General features: G+C 42.3%; 1 protein-coding gene across 3 annotated transcripts in view; it reads right to left on the minus strand.

The window, feature by feature from the left end:
* The window catches only part of LOC106847388 (zinc finger protein 550), a 29,663-nt gene that overhangs the window by 14,611 nt on the left and 1,686 nt on the right, over window positions 1-13,366 (minus strand). Inside the window, exons 3-4 of one of the 3 annotated variants that reach the window (XM_014866640.3) lie at window positions 11,971-12,097; window positions 7,152-7,237 (exon numbers count right to left, since the gene is read on the minus strand). In XM_014866640.3, the coding sequence (XP_014722126.3) occupies window positions 7,152-7,237; window positions 11,971-12,097 (213 nt within the window). Of the gene's footprint in view, window positions 1-2,805; window positions 7,238-11,970; window positions 12,098-13,366 lie in introns of those variants that run through there. The other 2 variants (XM_070498362.1, XM_070498363.1) reach the window with 2 other exon arrangements.

The raw sequence follows: 13,366 nt of genomic DNA on the forward strand, positions 1-13,366 counted from the left end.
ACCAAGTGCTGAACAGAGACTTCCTCTTGAAATCATTCAGGCAGAAAAGAGCAGGGAGAAAGGATCGTCTTTCTCAGGGAGATCATCCACGCCATGTGAAGACGTTTCTGGGCACTCTCCAGCAGAGGGGTGTGGCCTGGGCTTCAGGAAACAGGGAAGATCATGTAGACACCAGGAGCATTTTTACCGAGATTGTGTTGTTTAGGAAGATCCCCCCGGAAGGCGCTGATGGCAAATACCACCTGGAGGTCTGCCTGACTCAGCCGCTTTTCTGAGAACAGCCCATCACCCACGGCCCTGCTAACTGGGCTTTGGGGATAATTGCCTTAACCAGGCTGAGCTAGTCAGCCTCTCTCTTGTGGATTACGGAATAAGGACCTCCAACTGAGGACAGAGTTGCTGGGCCCTCGGGTTAAGATTGTGTTCAGAAGGCATATTTCTTGTCTGATGTTTCCTGATGCAGACACAGGAAGACCAGGCAAAAGGATGTGAGACTAGAACACAGAAAACAGCAGGGGCTGTGGGTAGACACAGGAAGGCTCGAGAGGCGGTGCTTACCAGCCACCCATGAGCAAAAGGTGGAAACAGGAAGGAAGCCTTGGGTTGTCCACATGGCAGAGAGGTGAGGTCTTACCAAGGAACGCCAGGAGTTCACAGTTCTCCATCATATCCTGCTACAGTGTCCTCTGGGGCAGGTCCAAATCCCCTTATTTCTCCCAGGTGAAGGACACAGTGATGTTCTTTAAGGTCACCAATGCCTGAAGAGTCAGAGGGTGCCAGTAGGCTTGGATTGTTGCATGAGATTAGAACCTATTGCTCAGTCACTGGGAAAGCTGTAGCGAGTACCACTGAATCACTGAGGCCTCCTGAAGAATTTCTATGTTGGCCTACTGAGGGAGGGCCACGTGGCCTCTGGACATAATGGAATTGTAGCTGAGATGCCTCTAACTGGGGAAGCAATTTCTGAGTGAAGTCTGCTGCTGGGCCTCTGGATGGCTTCTACCCCCAACCCCGTGTCCCCATGCACTCACATTCAATCATCCAAACTGTGAGCCTCCAGGTTGTGCCAAGGTGTGCACCTGCACCCTATTCTGACCCCCATCAGTGCTTCATCAAGCCTGTAGAATGATGGGGAGAGTGGTTCTCTCCAAACCACACAGTCCCCGCATTGTCACACTCAGTACATGGAGACTGTGTGATTGTATGTGTGTGCATGTTGCAGAAATAAATGAAAACCATCACAAATGAGCACAAGCAAAAGCTACAGGCTATTTATTCACAGTTTGCTACAGCAAGACAGTCACCGTCGCTTGCTTTGGCAGACACTCAAAGGCAGACAGCAATATGGGAAAATTTGATGATGAAAGAAGAGAAAGCTTCAGGAACTCCCTGACGGAGGCCGTTAGCATGGGGAGGCTGGAGGCGGGCTAACTAGCAGCAACACATCCTATGTGATTGGCTAGGGGAACACATTTGGCTTGCTCTAGTTGGTCCTGAGTCAGAAGTGGGGGCAGATTTTAGGAAGCTAACAACTATTCACCAAGTCCTGCCCATTGTGGGTTGATTACTACAGAGGATGTGGGTCACAGTTCTATTTTCATACATGGTCTGGCCATTGTCTGTGTGCATATTCAGTCTCCATGTATGCGCATGCAAGCCACACACCAGGCCCTGGGGCATCCTTATCACCTGCCTGTCTCACAAATCTCTGTGCGGTATTGGTGCTTTCATGTGGCCACAACTCCTATGGTGTATCGGTACCTGTACCTGTCTCACAGGTCCCTCGTGTGCTTTGCATAAGCTGGCTGGGTGTCCCACGTATGTCACACTTGTTTTCTGTTGTGGATGTGGTAAATGCACATGTGTGTACAGGCTGTGTTGAGGTGTCAGTTTCACATACCTGTTGCACAGGGTTTGAGATATGTTTGTCTCTAGGATATGCTGCAGTGACACTACCAGACACGAAAATGCACTCTCCCACTCTCCTGGGGACATCTGCAACATATGGTAACTGACATGCTTTTGTTTCCAGGCTGAGTTGCAGTGTTCTAGCAAAACACACTGTCACACTGCATGGGTTTCCAGGTGTGTCACTCTTACATATTTATCTACCAGGAGTAGACCTCAATCATCCATCTCATTACCATCCAGTGTACAGGAAATATGGGAGGGTCAAGCATGGTAAACAGCTTCAGACAGACGCAAAAAAACCCAAATCCAGAACATGGCAAATTCTGATGGACAAACGACTAAGCAACTTCAACAAATGACTGGTCCAAGAATTTAAAAATGAAGTGATATCTGTAAGTTAGTAGAGACTTACCAGATACATCTACTAAAAGTCATAGAGATTCATTTTGGGTCTGATTGCCTTAAAGAATACTCATATTTTTGGGAAAACCGAAAAAACCTGAGCACTGACAATATACTTTATGACACTTCAAATATTTTGTTTGAAAAAGTTATTAGGATTATGAAAGAGTCCTTATGTTTTGGAAATGCATTCTGAAGAGATTAGGCTTTGAATGACAAGATGTTGGGATTCTAAGTAAAACAATTCAGTAATGTGTGTGGTGACAGATGAAACAAGAATGGCCATGAATTGATCAATGATAATGGACTGGGGATGAGGCCACGGAGCTTTATAACACATTCCTTTCAAGCACATGTTTGAAAATATCCATTACAAAGGGCAGATGATGTGCTTTTATCAATTTTATGTTAGGAGGGATGGATTGAAAAGCACAGAGGAAATTTTTGGTTTCAGGGATTTAAGCATGTATCAAAACACAAATTGTACACTTTAAATATGCACAATTTATTATAAGACAATTATACTTCCATGAAGCTATTTTTAAAGTAAATGTAGTAAATACTCAAAAGTTGTCACTTCCAAATTATTTTAGTCTGTCTTACTCTTACATATCTTCCCGAGGTTATCGTGACCACTGCATCATGTGGTGGGAACAGAATACAATGCTGTGCTACTGCATGTCTCTTCCCAGCTCCAGGTTTAGTGACATCATTTTGGCAACTTAAAATTGGCCAGGATGCGAGTATATACACCACAGAAACTGACCAACACTACAAAACAAGGCTTGCTTATTTTACTGAATTTATACTGTGATTAGCACAAAAAATTGAGAAAATATTCTTATAGTATTCAAAAACAATACTTCTATTTAGCAAAGATGACATATCACTGCTGAAGAATGAGTGAAGTTCCAACAAATGTCTTTGTTATACATATGTCTTTTTATTTATTAATGAAAAGGAAAATATCAGCCAACATCCATTGAAAAATAAGCAAATGGCATTAAGTCATTTAAAAAGATATACAAGTGGCAAACACACAAAAAAATGCCCAATGTCATGAAGCATCACAGAACTGCACTTAAAATCACAGTGAGATGCCATTACACCCCTACTAAAACAGCTAAAATTAAAAAGACCAATGAATACCAAGTATTGGCAGAATGTGGAGAGACAGGAGCTCTCATGTACTATTGGTGGGAACATGGGTACAACCAGTTTAGATCAGAGTGTGGCAGTTTCTCAAATATTGAATCATTCACATACTCTGAAGTATTGGCACAAGAGAAATAAAACACATATCCACAGAAAGAATTGGATGCCTCTGTTCACTGCAGCTTTATTTCTAAAAGCAGCAAACTAGAAACAATGCAGCTGCCCATTAACAGATGAATGGATAAACAACAGTGGCATATGCATAGAGAACACTACTCAACAATAAAGAGTGAACTCTTCATACAAGCAACATTGATGAATCTCAAAATAATTATGCAGTGTGAAAAATATCAGAAAAAAAGAGTAAACACTTCATGATCCAATGCATGTAAAATTCTAGGCAATGCAAACTAATCTGTTATTAAAGAAAGGAAATCATTGGACTCCTGTAGGCCTAGGAAGGACAAGATTATAAAAGGGCACAAGGAAAATCACGCATGTGCTCATTACCGTGACTATGATGGTTTTATGGGTTTATAAGTAAGACAAATCTTTTCAAATTGTACACCTTAAATATGTGTAGATTACTGAATGTCAATTATGCCTCAATAAAGTTTCTAAAAAATAGTTCAAAATTAAAAAATCTAGATCTCTCACTCTTTTTGGAAACCAGAAGGTTTACTAACCCACTCCACTCTACTGTTAAGCCGTCTCCACTCTATTTCTCCTTATTCCTGGGGAAGGACAGTCATGAATCAGGGCACGAGCACTGGAGGCTGTTCCAATCTGGGACAACAGACAACAGGACCACTGGCTGGATCATAAAAGCCACATTCCTGGACAACAGGCCCTCCATTCTCTATCCTCATGTCCCTGCCTTTACAGCAATGGACTTGAGGTAAACAGACTGGAAAGACAACTGGAATTCACAAAACCTTCAGATTATTTGTTCTAACAATGACTTCAGCTGCAAAAGATGCACAGTCTGGAGGTCCTGTGATTCCTCACAGCCACAGTCACTGGAAGATTTGTGGACGTACCTTCAGAAGGGGCACAGTCCATCTGTTTTGCTGCAGGCTCTTCACTGCCTATTAATCACACCCCGGATTTCAGTACCAATCATGGTTCACACCTGGCTCCTCTGGTCTGATGAGTGACAGAGCCTACAGAAATATGGACATCAGGACACTTGGTTCCTTTGTAGAGCCTGGTGAAAAGCTTCCCCTCAACAGTGCTGGGCATTGTGTGACACCCCCCGGGGAACAAGAGAAGAAATTCATGCCATGCCCAAAGGCACTGGAGCTTGCCAAAGCAAGTGACCCCTCCTCAGGGTGACCTATGGTCTCAAAATATATGGAGAAATCCAGGACACAAATCAGGACCACAAAGCAACGCATTGGTTCCTAGGTCTTGGGCAGCAATGCAAATTAGGCCAAAACTGGAATGAGAACTACTCTCTGTCGTACTGTCCCTGCTGAGGCGCACACTAAGTTGAAGGCCCACAAAAGCCATCCATCCCTTCACACAAATGGAGCCCAATTCTGTTTTCTACCCACCAAAAACAGTGCCTGTAACCCCCAAGATTAAAGGTAGATTAAACATTAAGAATTTTATTACAGCACAAACCAGAGGACGGTGAGGCAGACAGTTACCAGTTGATGACTTGGAGGCTGGAAAAATCAACAGGGGTCATGTGAGACCAACAATTCCCATGAAGAAGAAAAAGCCTTCCCTGCAAGCCTCCAGCAGAGCCCACCCTTAGCCCAAACTAGGTCATATTCATACTGAATCAATCAGAAAAAGGAAATTGCTGTAAAGGCACCTGCTAGTCAAAATTTCCTTCAGGGACTGGGAGAGTGACAGCACAGAAGTCTGCTTTGCCTTAGCACATCGGGGTGACCAAGAAACACTGTGCAAGGTGGTAGAGCTGAGATGGCTTCTACCAGAGAGACTGGCAGTCATGTAACTCTGGCAAGGGCCCGGGGAGTTTAGAGTGTGCAATGCAGCTCCTATAAACCTCATATATGTCTGAACTCCTGGGGAATTTCACCCCTCTGCATGTTTGGAAGTATGAGGTTCAACTTCAGGCAGATGGCTCCCTCACAAAAGCCATCTAGTGCCATTACAGTGAACAAGGAGACAGCACATTTCCTTCAGGTCTGAGGCCTTTCCCAAGTGTGGACTTTCTGGCACTAAATGTTAGATGTTGGAGTAAAGGATTTCCCATATTTCCTGCGTTCATATGGCCTCTCCATGGTGTGAAATTTTCGGTGGAGATTGAGGCTGGAGCGTTGGCTAAAGGATCTGCCACATCTGCTGCATTCATAAGGCCTTTCTCCAGTGTGAACTACCTGGTGTTGAATGAGAACAGACTTTTGCCTAAAGGATTTCCCACACTGGCCACACTCATAAGGCCTGGCTCCAGTGTGAATACTGCAGTGCTGAATAAGGCTAGTGCTTCGACTAAAGGATTTTCCACATTCACCACACTTATAAGGCCTTTCTCCAGTATGAATTCTCTGGTGTTTAGTGAAGATGGCTCTTCTGCTAAAGGACTTCCCACACTGGCCACACTCAAAAGGCCGTGTTCTACTGTGAATTCGCTGGTGTTCAACAAGGCTGTAGCTTTGTCTGAAAGATTTCCCACATTCAGTGCACTCATAAGGCCTTTCTCCAGTGTGACTTCTGTTGTGCCGATCGAGTTTAGATTTGGATCCAAAGGCTTTCCCACATTCCCCGCACTCATAAAGCCTTTCACTAGTATGAACTCTCTGGTGTCTAATGAGAGTGGCTCTTTGACTAAAGGATTTCCCACACTGGACACACACATAAGGCCTTGCTGTGGTGTGAATTCTCCGGTGTTGAACGAGGGTGAAGCTTTGTCTAAAGAATTTCCCACATTCGTTGCACTCATAAGGCTTTTCCCCAGTATGAGTTCTCTGGTGCCGAACAAGATTGGATTTGCACCCAAAGGCTTTCTTACATTCCTCACATGCATAAGGCCTTTCTCCACTATGAATTCTGCAGTGTTCGATAAGGTTGGAGCATTGACTAAAGGATTTCCCACATTCACCACACTTATAAGGCCTTTCTCCAGTGTGAACTCTCTGGTGTATAATGAGGGTGGCTCTTTGCCTAAAAGATTTCCCACATTCACTGCACTCATAAGGTCTCTCCCCAGTGTGGACTCTCTGGAGCTGAACAAGTAAGTACTTACAGTGGACGGCTTTCCCATATTTGCTAGACTCATAAACTTTTTTTCTAGTGGAGACTCTTGGGTGGTAAACAAGACTGTGTTTGTGGCTGGAAGCTTTCCCACATTCACGCAACTTGTAATGACTCTTTCCACCATGAAAGGCCTCTCCATGCTTGGTGATTTTGTTTGACTTCTCACCGTTGGGAATGATCTGGTGTTGGAGAAGGCCCATTGTGACCAGGAACTCCTCTTTAGTCTTTCTACAGGTGAAGGGATTCCCTGACACATGGAATATACAGCTCTTTACAAATGATGCTCTATCCACGTCCCTTTTCTCTGCATTGGAATGCTTCTGAGGCTGGTGTAGGTTTGCACATGCCCCAACCAAGTATGGTTTCTGCTCAGGTAGATCAGCCAGGTGCAAAACGTCTTTCAAGATTGGAACACACTTCTCACAGGGGTGAGCCTTCTGGGTGGCTGGACCTACCTTTGGAGTCCTGATCTGTGATAAAGCTTCTACAGAAACACTCTGCTCAAAAGGTGTCTCTCCATTCTCTGTTCCATGCCAACAAACTGAAAGAAAAAAAATACTGATGAGTCATGCTGACTATGGTATGAGAACATTAATCATTTTTTTTAACTTTCTGTATAATATGATGTTTTGATATCTTAAAAAACCTTGATGGCCAGTGAGACAGTAGACTTGAATAACACTATAGACCAAATGGACCTAACAGACATATATAGAACATTCCATCAAACAGCAGCAGAATACACACTCTACTCAAGGGCATAGGGAAAATTCTCAAGGATAGATCATATAGTAGACTACAAAACAAGTCTTACCAAATTTAAGAAAACTGAAATCATATCAAGTATCTTTTCTGACCAAAATGTGATGAAAATAGAAATTAGTAACAGGAGAATTGGAAAATTCACAAATATGTGGAAATTAAACAACACATTCTTAAACAACCAATGAGTCAAAGGTGAAATCAAAAGGGAAATCAAAAAATATCTTGAGAAAAATGAAAATGGAAACACAATACACAAAACTTATGGGATCTAGCAAAAGCAGTCCTAAGAGGGAAGGTTATAGCAGATACATATCTACATTAAGAAAAAAAGAAAAATCTTAAATAAGCACCCTACCTTCACACCTCAGGGAACTAGAAGAAGAACAGACTAAGGTTGATGTTAGCAGAAGGAAGGAAATAAAGATCAAAGCAGAAATAGAAAGAGACTAGAAAAACAATAGAAAAGATCAAAACTAAGAGTTCTTTTTAAAAGATAAAATTGACAAAGCTTTAGTTAGAGTAAGCAAAAAAAAAAAGAGAGAAGACTCAAACAAATAAAATTATAAATGAAAGAGGGGACATTAAAATTATTACCACAGAAATATAAGAATCATAAGAGACTACTATAAACAATTGCACACCAACAAATTGGACAACCTAGAAGAAAAAATGGATAAATTCCTAGAAACAACCAACCTACTGAGACCTAGTCATGATGAAGTAGAAAATCTGAACAGACTAAAAATGAGTAAGGACATTGAAGCAGTAATCAAAAACCTCCCAAAAAAGAAAATCCAAGGATTTGATGGCTTCACTGGTGAATTCTATGAAACCTTCAACAGCAATCCTCCTCCAAAAAGCTGAAAAGGAAGGAACACATCTAAAATCATTTTACAAGGCCAGTGTTACTCTCCTACCAAAGCCAGATAAGAACACTACAACACAAGAAAATTACAGACCAATATCCCTGAGGAACATATATGCAAAAATCCTCAACAAAATACTACTAAACCAAATTCAACAGCACAATAAAAGGATCATACACCATGCTGAACCAGGATTTATCCCTGAGATGAAAAGATATTTCCACAAACACAATAAATGTGATACACCACATTAACAGAATGAAGGATAAAAATCATAAGATTGTCTCAATAGATACAGGAAAAGCACATGACGAAATTCAACATCCTTTCATGATTAAAACTCTCAATAAATACATATAGAAGGAACGTACTTCAATATAATATAGTCTATATATGAGAAGCCCACAGCCAACATCATACTCAATGGTGAAAAGTTCAAAACTTTTTCACTAAGATCAGGAACAAGGCAAGGATGACCAGTCTTGCCACTTCTATTCAACACAGTACTGGAAGTCCTAACTAGAGAAATTGGGCAAGAAAAAGACACAAAAGGCATCCAAACCAGAAAGGAAAAGTAAAATTACCTGTTTGTGGATAACATAATCTTATATACAGTAAACCCTAACAACTACACCAAAAACCTGTTAGAATAAATGAATTCAGTAAAGTTTCAGGATACAAAATCAACATATAAAAATCAGTTGTATTTTTATACACTAACAACAAACTATGCAAAAAGGAAATTAAGAAACAATCCTTTGTACAATAGCATCAAAAAAGAATAAAATACTTAGGAGTAAATCTAACCAAGGAGGGTGAAAGATCTGTACACTGAAAACTATAAAACATCGATGAAAGAAATTAAAGATGACACACATAAATGGAAAGATACCCTCCATTCATGGACTGGAAGAATTAATATTCTTAATTAATGTCAATACTACCCAAAGCGTTCTACAGATTCAATGTAATCTTGTTAAAAATTCCAATGGCATATTTCACAGAAGTAGAAAAAACAATCCTAAAATTCATATGGAACCACAAAACACCCTGAATAGCCAAGGTATTCCTGAGCAAGAAGAACAAAGCCAGAAGCATTGCACTTCATGGTTTTAAATTATGTCACAAAGCTACAGTAATCAAAACAGTGTGGTACTGGCATAAAAACAGACACATAGACCAATGGAACAGAATAGAAAACACAGAAATAAACCCATGAATATACGGTCAACTAAACTTTGAGAAGGGGCCAAGAATACAAAGTGAGAAACAGTGGCTTGTTTGACAAATGGTGCTGGGAAAACTGAATGTCCACATGCAAAAAAAAGAAAGTGGACCTTTACCTTACACCATACACAAAAATCAACTCAAAACGGATTAAAAATTCAAATATAAGACCTGAAACCATAAAATTCCTAGAAGAAAACATAGGGGAAAAGCTCCTTGACATTGGTCTTGGCAACGAATTTTTGGATATGACAACAAAAGCAAAAATAAATAATTGGGACTACATCAAACTAAAAGCTTCTCTACAGCAAAGGAAATAATCAACAACTTTATTGAAATGAAAAGACAACCTACAGAACGGGAGAAAATATTTGCAAACCATGTATCTGATAGGGGTTAATAGCCAAACTATATAAGGAATTCATACAACTCAATAGCAAAAAAACAAGTAATCCAATTAAAAAATGGGCAAAGGACCTGAATAGACATTTCTCCAAAGATATACAAATGATCAACAGGTATACGGAAAGGTGCTTAACATTACTAATCATCAGGGAAATGCAAATCAAAACCACAATGAGATATCACCTCACGCCTGTTAGGATGGCTATTATTAAAAGAAAAAAACAAAGGATAACAAATGTAGGAAAGGATGTGGAGAAAACGGAAACTTAGTACACTTTTGGTAGGAATGTAAATTGGTACAGCCATTATGGACCACAGTATGGAGATTGCTCAAAAAATTAAAAACAGAACTATTATATGATCCAGCAATCCCATTTTGGGGTATTTATCCACAGGAATTTAAATCAAGTTCGCCAAGAGATACCAGCACTCTCACGGTCACGGCAGCATTATCACAAAGCCAAGATACAGAAAAACCTTAACGGCCACCGACAGTTCAATGGATAAAGAAAACGTCATATATACGTACAATGGAATTCTATTCAGCCATGAGAAAGAAGGAAATCCTGCTATTTCCTTCTTGGATGGATCTTGAGGGCACTAAGTTAAGTGAAATGAGCCAGACACAGAAAGACAAATACTGTATGATCTCACTTATACGTGGAATCTAAAACAGTCAAACCCAAAGCAGCAAAGAGTAGAATGGTGCTTGCCCAGGGCTGGGGGAAGGGGAAAACGGGAAGGTGGTGGTTGAAGGGTACAAAGTTTCAATTAGCAAGATGATAAGTTCTGGAGATCTGCTACACAGCAGCGTCTACAGCCAACAATACTGTAATGCACAGTCAACATTGGCTACAAGGCGAAATCTTATGTTAAGTATTCTTACCACACCTACCTAATTTATTAAAAATTAATACTGATAATAATAAACGGTAGAAATAATAAATAATAAATGGGAGGAAACTCTGGGAGGCGATGGATATGTTTAGGCCTTGATGGTGATGATGGTTTCAAGGGTATATACTTATCCCCAAACCCGCTGAGTTGTATACATGAAATATGTACAGCTTTTTACATGTTAATCATTCCTCAATAAAGTGGTTTAAACATAAATAAAAAAATAAATAAATAACCTTAAACATTTACTAAAAGGCACCAACGGCCAAACTTCAAAAACATAATCATTAGTGGGGCTCAAATTATACCTGGGGATCCCGCTCCTTTTACTCACCGTACCCCCATACTGCTAGGAAAGTAACCAAATATAAAACAGAGAAAAACAGATATGCCTCACTTGAACTGTAGCCTTTCCTAAATTTCCCAATGTCATAGCACCCACTACCCGAAAATATCCCATACTGAGCACAGATGCTCTAACATGATGATGATAAATTTAAATTAACATAAGTCTTTGACACAAACTGACTTCATAAGACAGCACCCCATAGGCTACTCAGTAAAAACAGTTAATACAGCCCAATGTAAGTTAAAACAGGGCCTTCAAGGATTAAAACTTATTATATAAAATCTAATAAATAAAGGTGTGACTATCCTCACTGCTTCCCCATTCTATAGCCCAATCGTGCCTGTTCTTAAATCTGGAAAAACTAAAGGGTGCCTCATGGACTACAACCCGCATGCTGTGGCCCTATCCATCAGGACTTGATACCCAATGTCAATATTATTAAAACGACTAACTCAATCAGAACTTGCAACACAAAGTGCCATGCATACTTTCCTCCTGCCAGTGAGAGCACAAACAAGGAGAGATGCATCAGGCTGACTGCCAGATGCCTGAATCTCAGGCCCTCTCCTGCACACCTTGGGGCAAAAGGACTTCTGGCTGCTCAGGGCAGCGCACACAGCTCAGCGCTGGCATCCATAGCACACAAGAATAGGAAGTGGGGAAGTTAGCAGAGCCCACAGTCCAGCTGTGGCAAGAACAGAGCTGCCTCTGGGGGAAAAGAGGACAGAGAGGGACCAGGTCACTGGGGTGGGTGAAGGGCCTTACCCAGAGAGGCTATAAGTGCAAAGTTCTCCAGCACTGTGTCGTGGTACAGGCGTCTCTGAGCCTCATCTAGGATCCCCCACTCCTCCTGGGAGAAGTCGATGGCCACGTCCTCAAAGGTCACACAGTCCTGCCATGATGCGGACAGATCATTCCATGATCAACTTCTCTCCTAGGACCCCAAGTTCCTCTACCCACACATCCAACCTCTGCTCACCCTCCTCCCAAAATCCCCACCTTAGAGGAAATATTGGCCCTGGTGCCACAGATGCCTGCCCTCCTCTCACGGCATCATGACTAGCGTGTCTGCTCATAATAACGACAGGCAGATGGGCAGGGAGAAACCATCTAACAGTGGGCCTGGCACTAGGGTGTATGGCCCCCTGTAGGCAATTCTTCTGGAGTCCCCCAAATTGTGCCTCTCAGACACAACCAAATGTGGGCTCGCCCTTCACTCTTACGTCCTCAATGTCATGGCCATAGGTCCTTCAGTTCACACTCTTTCTCCTTGTCACTCTATCTACCACACCTCTCTCTGAGTCTCACTCCAGCAGCCACTTCTACCCTTCTGCCCACACCACAGGCATCTCCCCGGCCTGCCCAATGTTACTCAGCACATGTCATCCAGACGGTGCTGGTAAATTCAAACTGGATCCAGTACCACCCAGACCACTGATGATCCCAACTGGCAGAAGGGACGAAACCTGCTCTGAAGGCCTCCCTGCCCAATTCTGCTCCTTGCTTCAATCTCAGCCACTGAGAACCACCTGCAGATCTCAGACACCCATGGCTCTCTTCCACTTGTGCTGCACTTGATGTCCCCTCAGCAGTCACAGCCTCCCTTTCTCCATCTAATCATCATTCAAAGCCCAGCCCTAGAGGTCCTCCACCCCAGGCCCAGTGACTTACCCAGATGGTGAATTGCGCTCCTGTGCTAAATTGCCAGTCTGACTGAAACACCCCAGACACACCAAGATCACAACAAAATCCTGGAGAGCCCACAGAGCAGTGAATAAGCACTAATCCTGGCTTCACTGTCATCTTGTCTCGATTACTCCGCATTCCTCTCATGCCTACACTTCCCATGGAAGCCTTGGCCACCTGACAGATCATCTCCTCTCCTACGGCCTTCCCACAGCCACTTCTCTCCCTCAGCTGTGTTTGTGATGCCCACCAGCCCACCCAGAGACCCAAGCATGAGACCCTAACCCTAACCCCACCTTCCCCTTGCTGGGCTGCTAATACCATTACCATGATGACCATGATCCCCCCCAACTGTGACCCACAGCTACACCCCAGCGCAGACAGTGGCCACCACCTTTCGGATGCGTCCATACAGAACCCCTCCTCGGAGTTCCAGACCTGTGTGGCCACCCACTAATTGTTCTCTGAAACATCT

This window comes from Equus asinus, chromosome 26 (genome assembly GCF_041296235.1).
Source record: "Equus asinus isolate D_3611 breed Donkey chromosome 26, EquAss-T2T_v2, whole genome shotgun sequence".
NCBI lineage: Eukaryota > Metazoa > Chordata > Mammalia > Perissodactyla > Equidae > Equus > Equus asinus.